General features: G+C 45.3%; 2 protein-coding genes across 3 annotated transcripts in view; one reads left to right on the top strand and one right to left on the bottom strand.

The window, feature by feature from the left end:
• Positions 1 to 152: 152 nt before the first annotated feature.
• On the bottom strand, positions 153 to 14,178 carry PARD6A (par-6 family cell polarity regulator alpha). 2 transcript variants are annotated; one of them, XM_039327453.1, is made up of 3 exons: positions 13,982 to 14,178; positions 9,781 to 10,003; positions 153 to 2,292 (listed from the first exon to the last, which is right to left on the bottom strand). In XM_039327453.1, the coding sequence occupies exons 1-3, from the start codon at positions 14,042 to 14,044 to the stop codon at positions 1,499 to 1,501; spliced, it is 1,080 nt and encodes a 359-aa protein (XP_039183387.1). In that variant the 5' UTR covers positions 14,045 to 14,178; the 3' UTR covers positions 153 to 1,498. The 2 variants fall into 2 exon arrangements, with proteins under 2 accessions (XP_039183387.1, XP_039183388.1); XM_039327454.1 differs by having other exon boundaries at positions 153 to 2,289.
• Positions 14,179 to 14,308: 130 nt separating this feature from the next.
• Positions 14,309 to 24,360, top strand: part of LOC120300927 — a 28,997-nt gene continuing 18,945 nt past the window's right edge. The window contains exon 1 of the mRNA XM_039327492.1: positions 14,309 to 14,352. The gene's annotated coding sequence lies outside the window, so the exon portion shown is untranslated. The remainder of the gene's footprint in view (positions 14,353 to 24,360) is intronic.

Here is a 24,360-nt window from a genome sequence, read left to right as displayed (position 1 = left end):
ACCCCTGTGTACATCAAGAACACCATGTGGACATCAGGACCTGTTGCCTTAATGAGAAATGAGATAATTTGCAAACCTGCTGCCTTCCAGACAGACGGAACCACACTTCTATACAGGTAGTCCTCAACGTATGACCACAATCAAGCCCAAAATTTCCGTTGCTAAGTGAAAGATTTATGAAGTGCTTTTTGCCCCATTTTGCCACCTTTCCTGCCACAATTGTTAAGAGAACCACTGCAGCTGTTAATTTAATAATATGACTGTTGCGTGCATCTGGCTTCCCCATTGGCTTTACTTGTCAGAAGGTTGCAAAAGGAAGTCACGCGACCCCTGGACACTGCAACCGTCCTAAATATGAACCAGTTGCCAAGCGTCTGAATTTGGATTGCGTGACTACAGGGCTGCTGCAGGTATTGTCAGAGTGAAAAATGGTCGTAGGTCGCTTTTTTTCACAGGGCTGTCGTAACTTGGAACGGTCCTTAAATGAACTGTTGTAAGTCGAGGACAACCTGTAGCCAGGCAGGTGGCTGACCTACAAGGTCAGTCTTTAAAGTGCTTGAAGGTTCCCTGTTTACTGCAGACCACAGTGGCTCCCCTCTAAAAAATGAAAACATTTTCCCTTTGTCTACTGCCCTTCCAACATATACCCAATTCCTACCAGCAGGCATTTCGTAGCATCACGGGAGAAAATTAGACCATTTTGGGATTTTCATCAATGTGGTCCTGGCATAAGCCACTTAATCTGTATTATCTCAGGCAGATTTCTTTGCTCGCTTGCGGAAAGCCCTGGGAGTGTTTTTTGGGCTAATTGGGGGGGGGGCTTTCCCCCCAATCTGTCTGCCATAGAGACTGAGGAAGGGGCGTGGTGGTGGGGGGTTTCCCCTCCGCCAAATTTGCCAAGCCACCCCTTCAAATGGACAGAGGTGCCCCTCCCCCAGACAGGCAGACCAGCTTCTCTCTCTGTCAGGATGGTTTCCTTTGCTGTCATCTCCTGCAGGTTTCTTTCCCAAAAAAAAAAATGTGAAGGAGCACTACTTTAAAAAAAAAAAGCCATGGTTTAATAGTCTGTTGCAATATATTAACTGTGATACGTGTCATCATAAAAACACCTAAAATCAAACACTTCATGAGAAATTGGTGGAGGCAGAGCTAGGGGACGAATGAGGCCAGCCCACTGCCTGGAATCCAGGTAAGAAGCCGAAGAGGAAAGGGGGAAAGTAACAGGAGGCCCAACCCTTGACCTCTCTGGACACGGAAAGGAAAGCCTCCGGGGCAGCTGGATTGGTCCTTCTCCTTCCAACTGCCACTGTCCCCTTGGTTGCAAGAAGCACCATTGGAGCATGAAGGTGGTGTGCAAGTCCGGGTCAGCGAGGGGGAACCTTGGTTCCGATCTCTAGACTTGACCTCCGATGGTCAAGGACGGGGCCCTTCCCCACTGACCTCAGAAACAATGTTTTTTTTCAAGTAGAACGGGAAGGAGGGACGATGGCACCAACGGCTATAGCGTGATCATGGTGCCATCCTCTTGGAGGCTGCCCGCTCGGCTGCCACGCATGGGGCTCCCGCTGCCACTGTGACTGTTCAGCGAGGGCAGGGAGCCCTGGGAGCTATAGAGCGAGAGGCTGTGCTGGAGGCTGTCAAGAAGACCCCCATTGGGGCAGCTGGCAGGCAAGTCACTCTCAATGACCAGGTCTCCCTCTTCATCACTTTCCCCCTCAGCTGTGCTACAATTGCTCAGATATTGGGAAGCCGGACTGGGCGTCTGCTGGCTGGAGGTGCTGTCTGTGGACATGCCAGAACTCCCCGAAGCCTTGCTGCTGCGGATCACGTTATTGCGCTGATTGGCCGGCTTGACGGTGATGATGAGATTGTGGCTGTTGGCCACCATCATGTCAGTCACCTGGTCCAGCGATTTGCCCGCCACGTCAATGCCGTTGACTTCGAGGATCTCATCGTTCACGGCCAGCAGTCCGGTGCTCTCGGCCAAGCCTCCCTTGACCAAACGGGAGATGAAGATGCCGGGCACCTTCTCCACCCCATGGTGAGCTACTCGCACACTGACCCCGTCCCGGATGTAAAACCCCAGGGGCTTGTTGGAGCCGTGTTTATGGAGCCGCACTCGCCGATGGGTCTCAGGCAAGATGTCCACGTCAATGATGGAGGAGATCTGGCGGAAGTCCTGGGGCATGCCGATCAGCAGGTGTGGCTTGGCCCGTTGGTGCGCTGGCCTCAGCAGTCCCTTTTTCTTCCGCTGCAGCGAGTTGGAGGCAAAGACGCTAGCGTTGGCTTCTGCTGCAAGGAAAGAATGGCAAGTAGAGGTCAGATGGGCAAGTTGTCTTCTCCAGCTACAGAATCCTTCAGCTTCACCTCTGGGTTTGCTGGGCTCCTTGTTGGCTTTTTCCCTATTCTGAACTACAGTAAAATGATACAGGTGGTCCTTGACTGCTTGACTTGGAGGCAGGTTGAACAACCTGCCTCCAGAAGCAGCGAAGGCTCCAACACTGGAGGTTTTTAAGAAGAGACTGGACAGCCATTTGTCCATAATGGTGTAGGGTTTCCTGCCTGAGCAGGGGGTTGGACTAGAAGACCTCCAAGGTCCCTTCCAGCTTTTTTAATTATTATTATTATTATCATCATCATCATCATCATCATCATCATCATCATCATCATCATCATCTTACAACTGCTAGTGTTACAATGGGCATCCCTGGATACTTATGACCCAGTTCCAAAGTTCTGATGGCTCCCATTTTATGGAACTCAGTAACTGGCTCAAATTTACCAGTATTTGCTGCAATCCACAGTCACGTGGCTTTTTTTTTTTAATGATTCTTTTTTTGCTGAAAACTGAACCATTGGTTTAATAACCATCGTATTTGAATAACAAAGTTGGAAGGGACATCGGAGTGGCTAATTTACTCAACGACCACTTCAATACAAAATAAAAAATCATAAAATTGAGCCGGTCACATGGGTGACCCATTTTATGGCCGTCACAATTTATGTGGGCAGGTTCCATTATAGTTGTAAGTAAAGGACTATCTGTAATGACTTTTTATGTCACTTTTTTAAAAACATAGATCCCAAATGTATGGCTTTCCAGCCACATGCCACCTCTCCATGTGGCGTCTATACATGTGTGCACGTATATTTGTACACAAATATACCTGTGTTACCCATTTACGAACAAAGTTGCCTATCTCTCCCTATTAGGTGATAAATTCTGGGTTTCCCTCTCTTGATGCACTCTTTTGAAATCATTTGTGCCTTCAGATCACTAAGCGATCACTCTTTTCACAGCTCTGACTATCTCCCAACGTTGGATACTTTGAAAGTGCTGGGTGATTTAGTGATGCACAAATGATTTAGCATTTTGGGATGTACAGTATCTGAAGGCCAAGGTGGTGCCTGGCTGGCAAGGAGAAACATTAGCCAGCTGTGTCATTTTTGAGTTTCTCTAAGCAAGGGACAGCACCAGACCACATGGCTTAATCACCCAAGGATAACCCTCTTAGCTATGTTACCTAACAGAGTGTCAGAATACGAGTTATTCTCTTTGTGGAAACCTGCCTGATTGGGGTGGGGATTAAGAAAAACTTGAGTTTTGATAATGGGGTACTTTTATAGTTACCCACTGGAATACTGACAATACTATGGGCAACCAGGGGAATTCTGGGAGTTGAAGTCCACCGGTCTTAAAGCTTGCAAGCACTAGAAGAGAAATCCAATATTTTTCTCCTGCCCAGAAGGGTTGCATCCTTCCTCTCACCCTACTTCTGAGTGACATTTGCTTCTAGGATTACAGAGCACTACCCTGGGAGGATTGCAAAGTGGTATGAATAATTCAGTTTTAATCACACTTTGAGTTATGCCTTGCAGGCATTATTCTGTAGATCCTGGCTACAGAACACAAAGGGCCACAGCTCTTAAGCATCACCACAGCCAGTGCCCCAGACAAAGAAGGCAACCAATGTACCTGAATCCTGCAAGAATTCATTAGAAAAATCCTTCACTGAAGCATCAGAAATATACACGTTTAGGCTGGCAATTGAACAAGGGAATATAAAGGGGTGGGGGAGGAGTGCTTTGTGCTATAATGCCATAGGATTACTTACTTAAGTGTTTGCTAATCTAAAATAATCTGCCTATTAGCATTTAAGCAGAGTAAAAGACACACACACACACACACATGCATTGAAATTATTATTTAGAATTGGCACGCTCCAATGGTAAGTAAATAAATAAAAACATTGGGTGCACAAAAATGATTAAGGGACTGGAAGCTAAAACATATAAAGAACACTTGCTGGAATTGGGTTTGTCTAGTTTAATGAAGAGAAGGACGAGGGGGGACATGAAGGCAGTCTTCCAATATCTCAGGGGCTGCCCCAAAGAAGAGGGAGTCAAACTATTCTCCAAAGCCCCTGAAAGCAGGACAAGAAGCAACGGATGGAAACGAATCAAGGAGAGAAGCAACCTAGAACTAAGGAGAAATTTCCTGACAGCGAGAGAACAATTAATCAGCCGAACAACTTGCCTCCAGAAGCTGTGAATGCTCCAACACTGGACGTTTTTAAGAAGAGATTGGATAACCATTTGTCTGAAAATGTATAAGGCTTCCTGCCTGAGCAGGGGATTGGACTAGATGACCTCTAAGGACCCTTCCAACTCTGTTACTCTGTTAAGGGCTGGGAAAGGAGAAGAGAGAGTCATCGGTCTTGTAAGTAATCCAAGTATAATTTGCCAAAAGGTAACAACCAGGCCAAGTGCATATCTTTTAAACCTTACTTCTCTCCAAAGGAATGGGAACCTGCAAAAGGAAAACGTCGATTCCTTTGTAAGGAAGGACGCAGGAGCTGACTTTTCAGGCAGAAACCTCAGGGATCCGTCACTTAAAATTCCCCACGCCTCGGTGGGTGGAGGAACTGCAGTGGCCATCGTCCAACCTTCACGGTCATGGTTAGTTTTGAGAGGTGTAATCAAATGCATATGAAGGATGTCAGAGTGGAGAAGGTTGGCCCGCTGACCCATGAAGAACTTTGGAGACAGGAACGGGGAACGGAGCCTATCCATCATATGACTTAGTAGTGCGATATCTGAATTGAATGGTTCTCTCTCTGCCTGCCTTAAGTTACAGCCTAGCCGTTTTTGAGAAGAAAGCAGATGGTAAGAAAGAGCTAAATGCCCCGCAGAGAAATAATGTGGAGCCAAAAGAAGCAGTGTACTGTGATAAGATTGGAATGTTTCTTAAATGGAGAAGCCACTGAGATACGGGTAACATACAGTTTGTGAATTGAGTCCTGAGTATTAAGCCAAAGGCGAAATAAAATGCAAGCAACAGAAGGGCAGGTTTGGTTTAAGGGCTCTCTTACATCATAGCTGTCATGTGTCTGATTCACTTAAAAAGTTAAACTGCAGTAACTCCCTTAATAACTGTGGCCATGAAGGTCATAAAATGGGGCAAAGCTCACTTAACAAATGTTTCGCTTAGCAACAGAAATCTGGGGCACAGTTGTGGACGTAAATCGAGGATTACCTGTATCCCCATCATTCCAGGAGTCGGAATTAGGCTGCGCCCAGACCAAGGTGACACTTAGCCTTCAAAACCAAGCGTGTTCATCATATCTGCCCTTTTGAAGCCATCCAAGCCAGTGGCCAGCCCCAATGGCCATCCCCAAACTCTAAGGCAGTGATTCTCAACCTTTTTAATGCCGTGACCCCCCAACTGGTCGTAAGTCGAGGACTACTCAACTGGTGCAGCACCATTTGCAGAATGGGACTTTTGGCGGGTTCGGCAGGGCAGAGACAGCCTGGACAATTCCTATTGGCTTTTGAAAGCCAATAGAATTAGACTCTATTCAAAAGAGTCTATTCTATTGGCTTTCAGAAGCCAATAGAATAAAAGGGAGTAGCACAGCTAAGGAAAAGGGGGAAAAAATGGTGGACTGCGTTGTTTGGCGACCCCCGTGAAATGGTCGTTCGACCCCAAATGGGGTCCCGACCCACAGGTCGAGAACCACTGACCTAAGGTAATGAATTCCACAGGTTAATTATCACGATGTAAAACTGAAACAGAAACCCAGAGATTACCCCTGTTAAGAATAGGCAAGTTGGAGGGCACGCTGGCGATATTGTCCCCCAACAGATGGAAGGTTGGCAGGTTGTCTATGCCTCATTTTGACTCTCCTGCTGTTTGCAATTCTTTTTTTTTTTCTTCCCCAAGTGTTAAGCAAGAGGACAGATTAATCAACCTGAGATCAAGAGGAGTATTTTGAGACAAACTGTATATGTCTTGGGGAGAAACCAGATCAGCCAACTCTGAAAAGAGCCTTAGCTGGAAACCCAGTGGCATTCACCATCTGACCTACAATAAAAATAGAAGAAGCTGGAAACCCAGTGGCATTCACCATCTGGGACCTACAATAAAAATAGAAGAATGGGAACCCCGGGAATAAGCAAAAGGATATTTGGAATTCATATGCATGATGCCTGGGTAGGTGCCTGATTTCACAAACGGAAGCAACGCAATGCAGCCTAACACTGATGGTATTACTTAGTTCGGTAATGAAACATCTGCAAAACATGCAAAAAAAACCCAACCATGCTTAGAGAGCACCAAAGCATCCTTCCAAATTCATCTCCTTAAAGGAGATAGCTGTGATCTCTCAGTGCATTATTTTTCCTCTCTTTCATCCTAAAGGACTGCAGAAAAAATGAAAGTACCAGTGCTGTTTCCGTTTACGATTTGCCTGCATGGTTTTCTGGAGGAAATTCTTCCCTGAAGCTCACATGCTGTTTACGAGCCTGCTTGAGCAGGGAAAGAGGGTGGAAAACCTCTCAGCAAAGCACTGTTGAATACAATCTTTGAATCTTTAGGCTTTGCGTGCCTAAATGGAGCACCTTGGCAGACCCAGATCCCAAGTTATAAATATCACCCTGCGTTTTGGGTACAGCAGCTTATTTTTCACCTGGGAGCCCTGGTTGTATAGCAGAAGCCTTTTACTACTCCAGGAAGTGGTCCAAGTTACATCAGTTCCAGGTTTTGCAAGACAAGATGTCCTCCCTGGATCTCCCACTGCAAGTGGCTATTGTTCTCCCTATCATCTCTCAGCTCAGTGTGTACCATCGCACACAAGAGGCTAGAGACAGTGAATGTTTCCATTCTCCCTGGAGCTCTGAGAAGACAGGAAGAATGAAAGAAAAGAAATATGAAGACGAGCTGGTTTCTGGCCAGTTGTTGGCTGTGGCCCCCTCTGGTATTTATTCCAAATAAATCCCATTAACTGTCTCATAAACTTTACTGCTTCTTCTGGATGACAACAGACCGATGAGATCAAAACATAACTGCCATTTTTCCCAGCATCTGCCAAGTTCCCATTGCTCAGCCTGATGTTCTGTCACAGTTGCCTACTCCAGATCCTCTTTTTAAAAACTATTTTCAGATCTGTACTTTAAACAACCCTGGTAATCTTATGGTTAGCTAGATTTTATTTCTCACAATGTATTGGAACATTTAAAGGGCAACAGCCTGGTATCGTTTGGAATGGGATGCTCGTTACTATTATTTCAACTGTCAGGATTTCAGTCCACAAACATCTTTGGATTATACTGTTGTCTCAAAGTATAAAAAAATTATTTTCTCTTCTGTATGGCAAGAGGGCGCTGCTACTTCGTAGATAAAGTCAACTGTGTCTCCGATGAATAGGAGAATCCCCTCCAGTGCCCAGATTCGAAGGAAGAAGACTCTGATGATTGAAATTATTAAAAGGTCCTAAGTTACTAATAGTATTGCCTTATAAGGGTCATAAATGACCAGCCCACATTTTTCTATGGGCTGGCTAAGTTTTGGAAAGCAGATTTTTCTCCCATGGAAAACAGCATCTCCTGTCAAAGCACCATACTATTTATTTTTATTTTTTAAAAAAAAACGCCTCTTAATTTAGAACACTATTCTCTCTTCTGACCTTTAAAAGATCTATTATTAACACCACAACCCTATTCAGGCATTTGGAATAGGGAAAGATAAAGAAGCTGTCATCATTCAAATATTGCTGAGCTGCAATTCCCAGCATTCCTTACCATTGCACATACACCCTGGGACTGCCTAAGACAGTGTTTTTCAACCAGGCTGGCTGGGGAATTCTGGGAGTTGAAGTCCACACGCCTTAAAAGTTGCCAAGCTTGAGAAACACTGATCTAAAACGGATGGATCATCAACATCTGGAGCATCCTAAACTCACTGCTGGCAAGAATAAGTACACAGGTGATAATGTCCATTTACGGTTCCCGTCCCTGGTTTCTTGTCCCCTAATCATTTTTTTCCCCTTCTCTGCAGCCAATGGCCTAGTGCAGTGATGGCGAACCTTTTAGAGACCGAGTGCCTAAAACCCATTTATGCATCGTCGGGTGCCGGGTGGGTGTGGCCCATTGGGCGGGTGTGGCCCATTGGGTGGGTGCGGCTGCGGTGGTAGCAGCAGACTGGGTGGGACTAAAAAGTTCAATCAATCAATTCCAACTTTGCAAGATCTTTTTTTTTCCCGCGAGAAGTTGAAATTGACTGAACCTTTTTTTTTTTGCACACAGCGGCGGAGGCCTAAAGCGAAAAGGTTTTATAAAACCTAGCTGAAGGCCTAGCACTGGGGCGACGGCGCGCGTGCCCACAAAGAAGGCTCTGCGTGCCATTTGTAGCACGTGTGCCATAGGTTCGCCACCACAGGCCTAGTGACTGCGAATAGGCAAAATGTTGAAATTGAATGGAATTGAATATTCCACTTGGCTAAGTGTGATTAGCCACACAAGGAATTTGTCCCCAGTGCAGGTGGTCTCCATGCACACGCAAAGCAATAGAATAATGATAATTATAATCTTAATAATAATCCCGATAAGAGGGGGGAGTAAAGAAGATAATAGAAGGATAAATGATAATACTACAGCCATACTACATGGGTAAATACACTTAAACATTCGACACCAATGTGAGAGTTAGGTATTCAGCAGACAAGGGGAAAAAAACTCCCAGTGTCTAGTAGTTGTTTTGGCGTGTAATGCCCCATAGCGCCATCCCAAGGGGAAGAGTTGAAATAGTTTATATCCAGAATCTGAGGGATCTGCAAATTTCTTATGACCTGGGCATTATACAGGTCTTCTATGGAAGGCAGGCAATTGCCATTGTTTTTTCTGCAGCCTTAACTTTCTGTTGGAGCCTGTACCTTGTCCTACTTGGTTGTTGTATTTATTTATTTTTTAAAACAAGTTTTATTGGTTTTTTTCATTTTACAAACAAGTGCTTAAGAATCAACATGGTGGCAGGGCAATCAATTGTTCACAAACAAAGTCATAGTCCTAAAGTTCAGATTAAATCATTAAAATCCCCCTCTCTTTCCCCTCTAGTAACATATTATATTCAAGTTAATACATTTCAGTACAACTAAGTCAGTCATAACAATCCTCAATAACCTTTCATCTAAATAGATCCACAAATCCAGATCCTGTGTGAAGCTTAACTACCTCAGTTGCTATATTCCATATTTCTAATCTAAAGGCATAATTAACACTTCCAGCAACCGATATATATTGATCTCAGTATATAATAATTGATTTGTTTTACTATTCTGAATGATGGTTATCAATCTTCCTCAGCCTTTGACGGGGACCTGAAGCGGTCACCTGCACTTTTCCTCTGAAAAACGCTTTCAATAAAAAGAAGGGGGAAAAGCACACCTCCCTGGAAACGCAAAACATTAAAGAAGAGAGGGGGTTAATTCTCAAGGTGTGTCCTACCTCTCTTCTGGATGATGATCCGGAGAAGAGGATTGGCAGACGACAGAGCCTTGTGATAGTTGTCATCGTTGTTGATGGGGAGCAGATCTCCATGGATGTCTGTGTATCCCAAGAGGACATCCGAACAAGGGATCTGGTGCACCCTCTGGATCAGCTGATAGAATTCCTGGAAACCACCTGCGCTGGACCTCTTCATGGCAAAGCGGCGAAACTCAGCCTCAAACTGCCAGGAAGACAAAACAATCAGACACACACACAAAAGGCAAATCGATAAAGGTGCTCAACCAAAGTCGCAAAAAAACCTGGGGCCTTGGGGAGAACTTTTCAAAGCAGCGAAGAAGGTCCAGGCCTCCTTCGATTCATCATTCTTTCTCCTCACATGAAAGCTGTCTTTGACACCCTTTGGGGAAAACACACAGCTCACACACATAACACCAAGCCATAATGTGCTTGTTTGGGTTTGGCTTAGTGCAGGGGTGTCAAACAGGTGTCGCAACATGTCACGACTTTTTTTTGCCACTGCCAGCAATAGGGTGGGCGCAGTTTCGCTATGATGCATCCGGCCCGCAGGGCGGCAGTTTGACACCCCTGGTTTAGTGGGAAGGGTAAGCAGAAGCTGGCTGGTAAGCAGTGTGTGGAGACAAACTACAATGAACACAAACCAGGGCTTGGTGTGACGTAATGAAGAAAACAGTCTGTCGCAGTCTTAAGAAGATATTGGAAAGTAACACTTCTGACTGGCACAGGATTCAGCAAGGTAGACTCAACTTTCCATCCTTTCAAGGTGGGTAAAATGAGGACCCAGATTGTTGAGGGCAACAGACTGATTCCGTGAACAGCTTAGAGAGTGCAGCAAAGCACTGGGAAGCGGCATATTAGCCTAAGTGCTATTTCTATTCAAAACTGATTTAACAATTTGGAGCGTCTGCTAAATACCATACAGGTGGTCCTTGACTTACAACAGTTTGTTTCAGTGACAACTGGAAGTAGCAACGTCACTGAAAAAAAGTGACTTATGATCCTTTTTCACACTTACAACCGTTGCAGCATCCCCAGGGTCACGGGATCAACATGCGGCCGCTTGACAACTGCCTCATAGTTATGACGGTTGCAGTGTCCCAGAATCACGTGATCACCCTTCGTGACTTTCTGACGAGCAAAGTCAGTGGGGAAGTCAGTTTCATTTAACAACCGTCTTACTAATTCAACAACTCCAGTGATTCACTTACCTGTGAATCTGTTTATTTCGCTTAGCAACAGAAATGTTGGGCTCGGCTGTGGTTGTAAGTCAAGGACGACCCATAGTGACATGTAGCTAGTTTTGAGTTGATTGTACTCAAGGAAGAGAATGAAAGTTGTTCTCAGATAGCAAATATGTATGGCAAAGCATCTTCTCTTTTATATTTACTGCTTAAATGGGAAAAAAGATGGATACAGTGGCTGGGCATGTTATTACAATTAGCTCATTTCCTGCTCTCAAAACCTTTGACTTTAATCTCAGCTAACTGTGAATTCATGCCTCGAATTTCTGATCTTTCCAGCCTGCGTTTAGCCCAGCAATCAACAGGATCACCAAAATGGAAAAGAAACGGGGTTTTTTTCCCCCCTTAACGGAAGCTTTAGCTAGTGCCCTCAGGCTACTTTAGGACTATCTTCTGAGAATCTGCAGCCAAGTGCTCATAATTTGGAAAGTCGTATTTCCAACACACCTGGAAGGCACCTGTCAAGCTTCAGCAACTGCTCACCGCCTAAAACTAGCAAAGCGGGGGAAAGGTATTAGGTAAAAGAAAGCTTAGTAAATGGACATATTTGCTTTAGCTTTCATTTCATCTCTAAGTTTGTTAGGGATTTTCTTGATCCTCTTGCTAACCACTTGTTGATTTCCTGGGGAGATGGAAACTCATGTTCCAGATAAAAACACATTCTCCGTATACCTTTAATATTTTGCAAACTAGCAGCCTCTTCCCCAGATTCCGAGAAGCCCGTTACAGTAACTGGCTAGGTCATTCTCTTCAAAAGCACAGACACTTTTCAAATTGTCTAATACAGGCATGTCCAACCTGCAGCTCCCGGGAGACCCTGGACAGCTAGTAATGCAGCCCCACACAAATTCATAAACTTATATATTATATATTTTATATGCGGCCCGTAACAATTCCTCTTCAGCCAATATGGACCAGGCAAGCCAAAATGTTGGATACGCCTGATCTTCTAATACACTATCTTCTTGAAAGCAATCACATTCAGTCCTTGCTATTTTGTCCTAATTATGAAATAGACAGTATGTTTATTATATTATTTATGGCTACGTTTGTGTCCCTTTCGTTATGTAGATTGTATTTTTTTTTTCATCTGAAGAAACCTCGGAGTTTTCCATCGGATCCAAACAACAGAAGACATTTCTTTTAAAATAGGTCGACAGGATTGCTTTGTTGCAGGAATTTTACGCTCTCCAAAGACAAATATGAACCAAGAGCAACATATGGCTCATTATTGTTACAATAATTGAGAGCATACAAGATTTTTAGGCAAAGTCTGAGCTCCTCCAGGCTAACACCGTACAAAAACTAGATTCCTTATTCAGTGCTACTTCTAATCGCTACAACAATCAATAATAACAGCCCATCAATTAGGAACAGCATACATTAAACAGTTTGGAATCAAATATCAAACTATATTAGACGACACGGGGGCTTGTTTAAAACTTGCTGCATTTGAACAAGCCACCGTTGCTTGGTACCACATGTCAAACCACCCACCCCAGTCGCTCAGGTCATCCAATATGCTAAAATCAACCCAAGCAAAACCAGCAGGTGGTTGTGTGAACCAGGTCACAGTGCAACAGCTTTTCCTAGAAATGTGGAAATGCGCTTTCCACTAGCTGCAACCCATATAGGTAACCCTATAATGGTTAGCGAGGACCTGAGTCACAGTTGCACCTCTGGGGGTCCCAGATGGGGGAAGCCCGGTTTCCCTGGACCAGGACACATTTTTGCACAGTCAAGCCTTTCCATGAACTGGCAGGGTTGAGCTATTTGAGTGGAGAGGATGAAGATCCTAAGTCAGGGGGTCCTTCAAACTTGGCAACTTTGAAGGCTTGTGGACTTCAACTCCCAGAATCCCAAAAACTGGGAGTTGAAGTCCACAAGCCTTCAAAGTTGCCAAGTTTGAAGGACCCCCCTGCCCCTAAGACCTTGCACCCCTAACCCTAACCCTGATCCCACGTTACACATCGGCCCAAGGTGGGGGGGATGCCCCTTTCCGACCCTGTTCTGGGGCAATCACTTCAACGCTTCCTTTCTTTTTCATGCGTGGGGGGGAGGGCGCACAACAAAGGACGCCCCCCCCTTTTTACGAGGGGGTCCCACCAGATTCCAAGCCAGCAGCACCCACGCTTCGAGAGCCGGTCGGTGCGAAGCTGGGGACACCGCCTTCCCCATCCTTGGGGGGGGGGGGCATTGGCCACCGAGACATCAGCTCCGACACCGCCCCCTCCCCGTTTCCAAACCCCGCACTATTGCATAACCCGCCGGCGGCGGCGTGTGTGTGTGTGTGTGTGTGTGTGTGTATGTGTCTATGTGTGTGTGTGTGTGTCTATGTCTGTGTGTATGTGTATGTGTCTATGTCTGTCTGTCTGTCTGTCTCTCTCTCTCTCTCTCTGTGTGTGTGTGTGTGTGTGTGTGTGTGTGTGTTTCCCTCCTTTCCCCCGCCTAGGAGAAAAACTCCGGCGATTTCTCTTCCCCCGCGCAGCCTGTGCCCAGAAGCAGCGCGCGGAAATCCCTCTAGATCGGAGCAAATAATCCCCATCTGGCCGCCGAAAGACAGGCGGGGAGGCGGGGGCGACGGTGGCGGCGCTGGGGACGAGTCTATAAAACAATCAGCCCGGCCCGCCACCCGTTAGGCCGGGCTTCGGCGCCCCGGCGCAGCGCTGCACCCCCTTCCCTAGAAGCGAGACCCGTCCCCCCCCCAGCAAGAGAGCGCCGGGTCGAGCCGGGCGAGAGACCCAATGCCCGCTCAGCGGCGGCGGCTGCCTGGTTGCACCTGCTGCGCGGCCGCTGCCAGCCGGTCCGACATTCCGCCGCTGCGCGCCTGGGCCCGGGCGCTCTCGTCCCCGCCTGGGGAGGGGGGAATTGCCGCAGCCTCCTCCGCCCTGCCGCTCGCCCCGCTCTGCCCGCTTCCCCGGGCGGAGGCGCCGGCTCACCTTGCTTTTGACCTCGATGACCGGCTCCGAGCTGCGCGCCGGTGTGCGGTGGTGCTTAGCCATGCTGCGCCGGCCGGGCCGGGTTGCCTCCGCCGCCCCCGCCGCTGCTCGCCGCTTCCTCGGGTTATTCTTGCTGCTGCTGCTGCTCCACCGCCGCCGCCGCCGCCGCCGAACGGGGACAGGCAGCAGCAGGGGGGGGGGAGGAAGAAGGCAGGAGGGAGGGGAGGGGAAGGGGGGGGCAGAAACTCACCGTCGATGACGTCACCCCAGCAGTCGGAGCGGGCCCGCGCCATTGGCTACGGCGGGCCGAGCAGGGCGGGGTCAGAACCTCCGCGGCGTTCGGATGGAAGGATGCTGACAACGTCGTCTAGGTAACCGGCCCCCGGGTGGTCCAAGGGGCATCCCGCGGCGGGAGATCAAAGGGAAGGCGAGGGGGACCCTTCAGCGCCCGCCGGCCTCGCTTGGCTCCTTCCCTGGGCAGAGAGGGAAAGGTGGTGGTGGTGGGGGGGGCTTACCTGAGCCTTTGGAGTCGTCGTCGTGCTAAGAAGGAGGCGATTTACTCTCTTGGCCCCCCCACCCCCTTTGGGGCGGGCGGGGGGAGCGTCTGTAAGCCCGCTTGCTCGTTTTTCGGAGGCTGGCAGGGAAGGCGAAGCCAACGCGAGCAAATCTTCGGGGATCCAGGCTGAAGCCCTCGGCTTCTGTCCCACCGCAGGGCCGGCGAGCCAAGGCAGAGATGGGGTCAAGAGAGCGGCAGAGGACAACCCGTAAACGGGGTGGGTGGGTGGGTGGGACAAACGGGGCTGGCTTTTAAGGGGTGCATCAGATGGTGAGGGGCCCTTGGATTGATTGATTGGACACAGACAAACTTTCCATCCCCCAAGCCATGTCCCGGGCTGAGGGTCCACAGGAGAGGCAGTGCAACCCCTGGGTAGCTATTGAGTTAAATCAATGGTTCTCAACCTGTTTAATGCCGCGACCCCCCCCAACTGGTCGTAAATCAAGGACTACTCAACCGGTCGTAAGCCGAGGACTACTCAACCAGTCATAAGTCGAGGACTACTCAACCGGTCATAAGTTGAGGACTACTCGACTGGTGCAGCACCGTTTGCAGATTGGGACTTTTGGCGGGCTCAGCAGGGCAGAGACAGCCTGGACAATTCCTATTGGCTTTTGAAAGCCAATAGAATTAGACTCTGTTCAAGAGAGTCTATTCTATTGGCTTTCAAAAACCAATAGAATAAAAAGGGAGTAGCACCGCTAAGGAAAAGGGGGGAAAAATGGCGGACTGCGTTGTTTGGCGACCCCCGTGAAATGGTTGTTCGACCCCAAATGGGGTCCCGACCCACAGGTTGAGAACCACTGAGTTAAATAGTGGTTCATACTGTGAAGCATATATCATGCAAACGCAACTCATGCGTATCATCCTATCTTGGTCTAAAACGCCCTCAGTCCAGGGGTCTCCAACCTTGGCAACTTTGAAGACTTGTGGACTTTCAACTCCCAGAATTCCTGGCTGGGGAATTCTGGGAGTTGAAATCCACACATTTTTAAAGGTTCACAAGCATTGCCCAGCGCCTCAGTGGCCATGGAAAGACGACTATGCTATCTTATTCTCTGTAATTGTCCCAACACATTCAGACGGTAGAAATGCCTGGGAGGAAATGGATGTAAATCTTTTTATGTTGAACTGGAATTGTCCCTAAAGACTAACAAAATAATTTACACTGATTTTTTTTTTGCATGTTTGTAATTAAATATCAGGTAAGAATAGAGCTACTTGTGAGGATTTAATTAAAGGTCATTCACTGAATTATTTTTTTTTAAATTGAGCAAATGTACTAAAAGGGCTGGATAGTTCTGTCTTCCCAAATGACCCACTTTTAGCTTCCTTTAGAGTTTAGACTAAACGGTGAAGCCTGTCAAAAGCCCTGGAGCTTTTTTAAAAGTTTCCTGCAACTTATAACGGTTACCAGGGAAAACCTGAATTTTGTAGGACTGAGTTACTTAAATTAAATCACGGTTAGAGGTTGCCCTACCCCCACATCTAAAAATAGAAGTGATCTTAAAAACAGTTCCGTTTCCCTGTTTTAACTATATTATTCTTGAAGTAATTTTGGGTTAACAGACCATTCAGAATTCCCTCCCTTTAGATTTTGTTTTGCCCACTGTTTCTTAAAAGGATATGGTAGGCAGGGCAATTAAAAACTGTAGCACTTTACAGCTCAAAGTAATACATGTAGAAGCTCATACCTGTTTGCATAAACCCACAGTGTTTCTCAGCCTTGGCAACTTCAAAATAGGTGTAATTCAAGTCCCAGAATTCCCCAACCAGCAGTGGCACAATTATGTCTTTGCTGTTTGCAGCTAATGGAAGAGAGTAGACGGTGTAAAGCTTTCAAAATCTTGAGTAAATGCACTTTCCCCAAATGCCATATTTTTTTTGGGTGCCATGATATTTAATATCTGATTTTTTTTCCCCCTTGATGCTATTTCTTTATTTGTTGTGGATCCAAGGCTTTAGAATTTTTTTTCTTGGCTCAGTTTTTCTAACGCATAAAAATTAGAAGCGACCTTTTAAATTTGGGGAGGGGGGCACAAGGGTTACAGCCTTATGTTTTATTTTTATAGATCTGAAAAATACTTTAAAGGAACCTTTGAGCTTGGATTAAAATTTGCAGGAGCTGGTAACAACAGTGTGAATCTTATGTATCAATTTAGTCAGTGTATAAAGAATTTTGCCATTTTTTATCTTTATTCTTTATGAATGTAGGACAAGCTATTTTGAATGAAGCCTGTTTCCTGCAGAGACTAATATAGTACTTCTAGAAAGCCTACAAGCTATTAAACATACATTCTCCTCTGTTTCTATCCTCAGCAACTGATATGCAGTGATATATAGCACTTAACCTTTGAAGCTACTTGCCAAGATAATGCATTATTTTGAAGACTGGCAAGCAAGTGACACCTTGTAGCACTAATTTGTTTGAACAAATCTTTCGAATTATTTGAGCTGAATTTTACTGCTAACCGATCTGCTATTCTGGTCTAGCAGGATAGAAATCAGAAGACTGTGAAATCTAGTCCTGCCTTAGCGTCTGGGTGACTTTGAGCCAGTCACTCACTCTCAGCCCAGCCCACCTCAGAGATTTGTCGTTGGTGGGAAAACGGGAGGAAGAAGGCGTGTTGAATATGTTTGCCACCTTGAGTGATTTGTAAAAATAATAATGGCAGGATACAAGTTTATAAAAATAATAAAGGTGATATACAGATAAATGTGAGAGAGAGGGGGAAAAAAATGTCCGCCCAATATTTCTTGATCACACATAAATTCATGTAGCGCTATCCCTGCACCCCTCACTTCCTTTATAAATTAGTCCTGACAATGCCCAGCAAGCTATTTAAGAAGAAGGCTATGGCTGGTCATCTTTTAAAGGAGGTCTGACCTTTTCTGGCATGCTTTGCTTATTCAGAAATCCCAGATATTTTTTTTAACGTGCGGGAGGCCTTTACTAGTTTGGCTCTGGGGCAGCTTCTTTAGGTGTCCCTGGCTGGCTTAACCTTCCTTTTGTAAGGAGTACCTTCTGAAGGAGGCTTTTACTGTTCAGAAGGCGTGGAGCACGCCAGTGATTCAACATAAATGAGAACGTTTTGGTCTATTCCCTGCAGGATTTATGGCCGGCTGGTCCAGCTGATAGAGTAGATGCAAAAAGTAAACTGTAATTTTTTTTTTCTGACTATGCTTTGAAAAGGCAATTTGGGGTTTCCAATGTTCCTCAGTTCTCTTTTATTACATCCATGCTTTAATCCAGGGGTCCCCAACCCTGGTCTGTGTACCGGTACCGGGCTGCAGCATGTCAGTAACCAGTCTACACAAACAAGCAAAGCCCCATCCTCGGAATGCAGGCAGCACACAAAACCACACACCCTCCGGTCCGTGGAAAAACCTCTCTCCACGGAACCGGTCCCTGGTGCCCCAAAGGTTGGGGACCTCTCCTTTAATTAGTCCTGACTCTCTGTGACAACAAGGATCAGTCCCTGTGTATACATTTAATAATAGTAATTTTGTAGGCAACATTTTCATAGGCGTTTTTCCTGGTGCCTGGCCTGCCATGGCCCGGTACTGTTTCCGAAGAGCAATTTTCTTCATTGGAAAATTCTCCTTTTATTGGAGAACTTTGAGAAAAACAAATCACCCCCTTATTTTCTCTGTACACAGATTAAATAGAGGATTGAAAGACAATGTGTGGCTCAGTTAAAAGCCACTGCAACAGGTAGCTGGGCTGAAGTTCTAGTCATTTTGTCTGATGGCTCCTGGCCATTTCCCATAATAATAATAATAATAATAATAATAATAATAATAATAATAATAATAATAATAATAATAATAATAATCCCACCTCCTTTATATGGATGATCTAAAGCTGTATGGAAAAACATCATCTGAAATAGAATCGCTGCTCAACACTGTCCGTATATATAGCCAAGATATTGTAATGGAGTTTGGCTTGGACAAATGTGCCACACTTACTATCAAACAAGGAAAAAATAATGAAAACTGAAGGAATCAAGATGCCCCAACGAAAATAACATTAAGAGTCTGGATGAGGAAGAGTAGTACAAATACTTGGGTATCCTTCAAGCTGACAACATCAAGCACACTGAAGTCAAGAAAAAGATTAGAGGTGAATACATCAAGAGAGTGAAGAAGATCTTAAAGTCCAACTCAATGGAGGAAATACCATAAAGGCAATCAACACCTGGGCAATCCCAGTCATTAGGTACACAGCTGGAATAGTGGACTGGACTCAAGCAGAACTAAAAGCAATGGATAGGCAGACCAGAAAAATAATGACAATGAATCATGCCCTTCATCCACGCAGTGACATTGATAGACTTTATCTACCAAGGCAATAGGTGGGCGTGGAATGCTACAAGTACATCAGATGGTTGAAGAAGAAAAAATGGCTTTGGAAGAATATCTGAAGAACAATGATGAAGATGCACTGAAATTAGTATATCAGGAAGGCTTACTAACTACTGGAGAGACCAAACTGGCCTACAAGAAAGACCAAATGAAGAACAGAATAGAGGCATGGGAAGACAAAGCACTACATGGCCAATACATGAAAAAATAGCTGGGAAAGCAGATAACAATAAAACCTGGCAATGGCTAAGAGCAGGAAAATTGAAGAAAGAGACCGAGGGACTAATTCTGGCTGCACAAGACCAAAGCCTTAAGGACAAATGCATACAAAGTCAAAATTGAGAAGACAGCAACAGACAGTAAGTGCCGCCTATGCAAAGAAGCTGAAGAAACAGTGGACCAGTTGGTAAGCTGTTGCAAGAAGATTGCACAAACTGATTACAAGCAGCGGCATGACAAAGTAGCAACAATGGTGCATTTGAAGATCTGCAAAAAATATCATTTGCCTGTAAGCAAAAATTGGTGGGATCATAAAATAGAGAAAGTCATAGAAAATGATAAAATTATACTGCTCTGGGACTTCAGAATTCAAACAGACAAGCACCTGCAACATAACACCCCAGACTTAACAATTGTCGATAAGAAAGACAAAAAAGTCTGGATAGTGGACGTGGCAGTGCCTGGAGACAGCAGAATAGAAGAGAAAGAACTGGAGAAGATAACAAAATACAAAGACCTACAAATAGAAATAGAAGGACTGTGGCAAAAGCAAGCAAGGGTAGTACCAATAGTCATAGGCTCCTTGGGTGCAATTCCAAAACAACTGGAGCACCACTTGAACACCATTGGCATTGACAAATTCGCTATTAGTCAATTGCAAAAGGCAGCCTTATTAGGAACTGCTTCCATCCTGCGACGATATCTGTAATACCATCAAACATCCACATCTGCCTATCCCAGGTCCTGGGTAAGGACTCGATAGGTAGACTAAATGCCAAATCCAGTCTGAACATCTGGCTGACTGTGCGATGATCCATAATAATAATAATAATAATAATAATAATAATAATAATAATAATAATAATAATAATAATACAGTTGGAAGGGACCTTGGAGGTCATCGAGTCCAACCCCCTGCTCAGGCAGGAAACCCTATACCATTTCGGACAAATGGCTGTCCAGTCTCTTCTTAAAAACTTCCAGTGTTGGAGCATTCACCGCTTCTGGAGGCAGGTTGTTCCACTGGTTAATTGTTCTAACTGTCAGGAAGTTTCTCCTTAGTTCTAGGTTGCTTCTCTCTTTGGTTAGTTTCCATCCGTTGCTTCTTGTCCTGCCTTCACGCATTTTGGAGATTAGCTTGACCCCCTCTTATTTGTGGCAGCCCCTGAGATACTGGAAGACTGCTATCATGTCCCCCCTCATCCTTCTCTTCATTAAACTAAACATACCCAATTCCAGCAACCGTTCCTCATATGTTTTAGCCTCCAGCCCCCTGATCATCTTTGTTGCTCTTCTCTCTACTCTTTCTAGAGTCTCAGCATCTTTTTTACATCGTGACCAAAACTGGATGCCGTATTCCAAGTGTGGCCTTACCAAGGCATCTTGAGGACCCTGAGTTCTGAATCTGCTTCATAACTTAAACTGCTCTTCCTAAACTCTCCTGCAGCTCTACTATATGACAAAGAAGTCTCTTCTGTCAACAGGGCTGAGTTGAGATTAGGTTACTAGCTGAATTAGACTCTGGAGGCAGATTGAGGCCCCAAGACCAGCCAATGAACTGTGATGTTGCAGTAATCTAACTGGTTCCGAAATGCCATGATTTGTGATGGCAATGAGCACAAATAATGGTTCTGCTATATTTGTGGTTTCACAGTGATTGGGAATTATTATGTTCCAAGTAGCTTTTTTTTTTGTGGCTGGATCTGTATAGTTAAGTTTTTCTCCTATGTCCAGTTTATGCCTGCAGAATTCAGGAAAGGCAGTCCAGTTTTTCATGTTTAGCCAGTAACATCATTTTCTGACCAGGCTGATGGGTTTTTATTGCTCGATACACTTTTAACAACTGAGCTGGGTGTGAACATGGAAGGCAGTCCCTCATTGGCAACTTGTCCAAGGTCTTATCACTTCTGCCAAGAATGTGAATTGCAAAAAACCCAGTGGCTATCTTATGTCACCAGGCTGGTGTTGAGCATGCTTGCATCTTCTCTCCTGCCAGATGTTCTGTCTGCTCTTAATCAGCAACTTAGCAGACATGTGCAACAGCTAAAAAGTTCTTCCCCTGATGTCGTTCTGAGTGCATACCATGTGCATCGGAGGATCAAATTAGATCTTGATATGCAGGAAGGTGAAACAATTTCTTTTGGGTAGTGGAAATTCAGAAGACCGATGAATGCAAAAATGTGTGTACGTCTGAATGGGAGGCTCACAGTGAGACTGCGGGCCCTTTACATCAAAGCATGCTAAAAAGCAGAGACATCACCCTGCCAACAAAAGTACGTATAGTCCAGGCCATGGTTTTCCCAGTTGCAATATATGGCTGTGAAAGTTGGACCATAAGAAAGGCTGAGCGCCAAAGAATGGAGGCCTTTGAACTCTGGTGCTGGAGAAGACTCCTGCGAGTCCCCAGGACTGCAAGGTGATCAAACCGGTCAGTCCTAGAGGAGATCAACCCCGACTGCTCTTTAGAAGGCCGGATCCTGAAGTGGAAACTCAAGTACTTTGGCCACCTAATGAGAAGGAAGGACTCACTGGAGAAGGGCCTAATGCTGGGAAAGATGGAGGGCAATAGTAGAAGGGGACGACAGAGAATGAGATGGCTGGATGGAGTCCCTGAAGCAGTAGGCATGAGCTTAAATGGACTCCAGAAGATGGTAGAGGACAGGAAGGCCTGGAGGAACGTTGTCCATGGGATCGTGATGGGTCGGACACAACTTCGCAACTAACAAAGTAGACGTTTTAGATTTCCACATAAAAACATAGCATTGAATCCTTGGCCAATCTGTCTCAGCAGTCTGTTGTCACAGTGGCTAACCAACTGCACTAGGAACCCCAAGATCTCCCAGTAGATGACTTTCAGAGGCTGACACCAAGATTAAGGACCCCTGATGGACACGACTTCCATAAATGTCTCCAGTTGGTAGCCAGCAACTCCTTCCAGGGGAAGCAATATTTTTTTTATTTATATCCATCCTTCATTATTTTATGAACAACTCAAGGCAGTGACCATATCTAATATCCTTCCTCCTCCTATTTTCTCCACAACTATCCTTTGAGTTGGGCTGAGAGAGGGACCGGTCCAAGGTCACTCAGCTGGCTTTCACCGCTAAGGCAGGACTAGAACTCATGGTCTCCCAGTTCCTAGCCTTGCGCCTTACCGACGAGAGCAGTGTTTCCCAAACTTGACAATTTTAAGGCATGAGGACTTCAACTCCCAGAATTCCACAGCCAGCATTGCTGGCTGTGGAATTCTGGGAGTTGAAGTCCACATGCCTTAAAATTGTCAAGTTTGGGAAACACTGTACTAACTAGACCAAATTGGTATATATTGTGCAAAAAACCCACACCAATCCTTTTGTCAGTTCTGATTCTTTCTGGTTCTAGTATTTTGGGAAAGGAAAATACTAGAAGGTTTCTGTATTTTGAGAACCGTTTATTCTATAATTTCATAGTTCTGTTAAACTATCTATTCTCTGATTTTGCCCTGAGGGTGAAAAGATGTGCTTTTTGAAGAGTGAAAAGCAGAGAAACTAAAATGTATATGCTGCACTTCACCCCCTAGAGACCTCTGGGGGTGAGAAAACAAATACGGACAACCATTAATCCAGAGTGACTGATATTTCTACAGACCTGACCTGTAGGGGTGAACTGTATTAATTTAGGCTGGCGAAAATCCAGCGGAGTTTCATAGCCCCTTTTCTGATGAACCAATTTTATTGAAAGGCATAAACTTGACCCTCATGTCTCCTTGCCTCCAGCTCTTCAGTTAATAGATTTGCACCTTGCTGTACACAATACACATCCTGCCAGCTTCAATTACTCACATCAGTTCACAGGGCCATCCTGCAGAGAGTAAACTCCTAATACAATTTTAGCAGCTGATACCTGATTTGGTAACGGTCGCCTTTGCATCCCATTTGGTAACTCAGCATGATGGCCGAGCCCTGAATTATGATGGATTTCAGTTGGGTGCCACTTTGTCCCAAAAGGCCCCCTCACCTGCCTCCCCCCCCGCCCAAAGCCAACTAGTTTAAAATGAGCAAGATGTCTCAATAAAATTCAGTACAACCGTATCTTGCTTGTAATAAAAAGCTTATTTTTCAAGACACGCCAGATGCTCTTTCAGCTACTAAATTTCCACATTAGGTTATGCCATCATTTAACGGCAACATCTAGCTTTGCAAAATCATAAGCCATGGCTTCCAAACAACAGTGGATGTGTTTCCATTGTTCAATAAGATGAAACCAACTATGATCCATTATGGTTTATTACATGCTACAATGACTGGGTTTAGACACAAGTACCCCATGACCCACTTGGTCATATTTTCCTACCAGATTCCTGAATGCCTTCAACAATGAAAGTAGCCCATGTTAAACTGTGTAGCGTAAACATCAGGAGTTGACCATAGGAAATGTTTTGTGACATTTTGTATTATCTGATAAAATGCTTTATGGTCAGTTTTAAATCAGCAAATGTTTTATAAAATTTGCCAAATTTCAATTCCATAGGTGTTGTGGTTCCCAGATTTTGGATGTATTCTGTACATTCACCCATTTGAGGCATTTTGGTTAAAAAAAAAAAAGTCCAATAATGCAGCGGTTCACACAGTTAAAGGTTACAGACACCAGAGTTTTAGTAACATATAGATCAGTGATGGCGAACCTTTTAGAGACCGAGTGCCCAAACTGCAACCCAAAACCCACTTATGCATCGTCAAGTGCCGGGTGTGGCCCATTGGGTGGGTGTGGCCCATTGGGTGGGTGTGGCCCATTGGGTGGGCGTGGCTGCGGTGGTAAAGCAGACTGGGTGGGACTAAAAAGTTCAATCAATCAATTCCAACTTTGCAAGATTTTTTTTTCCCCCCGCAAGAAGTTGAAATTGACTGATTGATTGAATCTTTTTTTTTTTGTACACGGCGGCAGGGGCCTAAAGCGAAAAGGTTTTATAAAACCCAGTTGAAGGCGACGGCACGTGTGCCCACAGAGAGGGCTCTGAGTGCTGCCTCTGGCACCCATGCCATAGGTTTGCCACCACTGATATCAATATTAAGCCAAAGAAAACTTGTGAAATGGTTGCCTGGGGTAAGATAAACACAAACACACACAAAATCAAACCTTAGGCCCCCCCCCGTGTGATGAGGTCATAATTTTAGTACGTCTCCTGTGAATCCAGAAAAGTGGCCTGATTAAATGTTGGTTCAATTAATTCTAATCATGGCTAGATCATAACAGCATT

The sequence above is a fragment of the Crotalus tigris genome, unplaced genomic scaffold (genome assembly GCF_016545835.1).
Source record: "Crotalus tigris isolate CLP2741 ecotype Arizona unplaced genomic scaffold, ASM1654583v1 scf7180000024362.2655971311:6658466, whole genome shotgun sequence".
In the NCBI taxonomy this organism is placed as follows: domain Eukaryota; kingdom Metazoa; phylum Chordata; class Lepidosauria; order Squamata; family Viperidae; genus Crotalus; species Crotalus tigris.
Note: the sequence above shows the minus strand (reverse complement) of the source record. Positions and strands in the feature narration are given on the sequence as shown.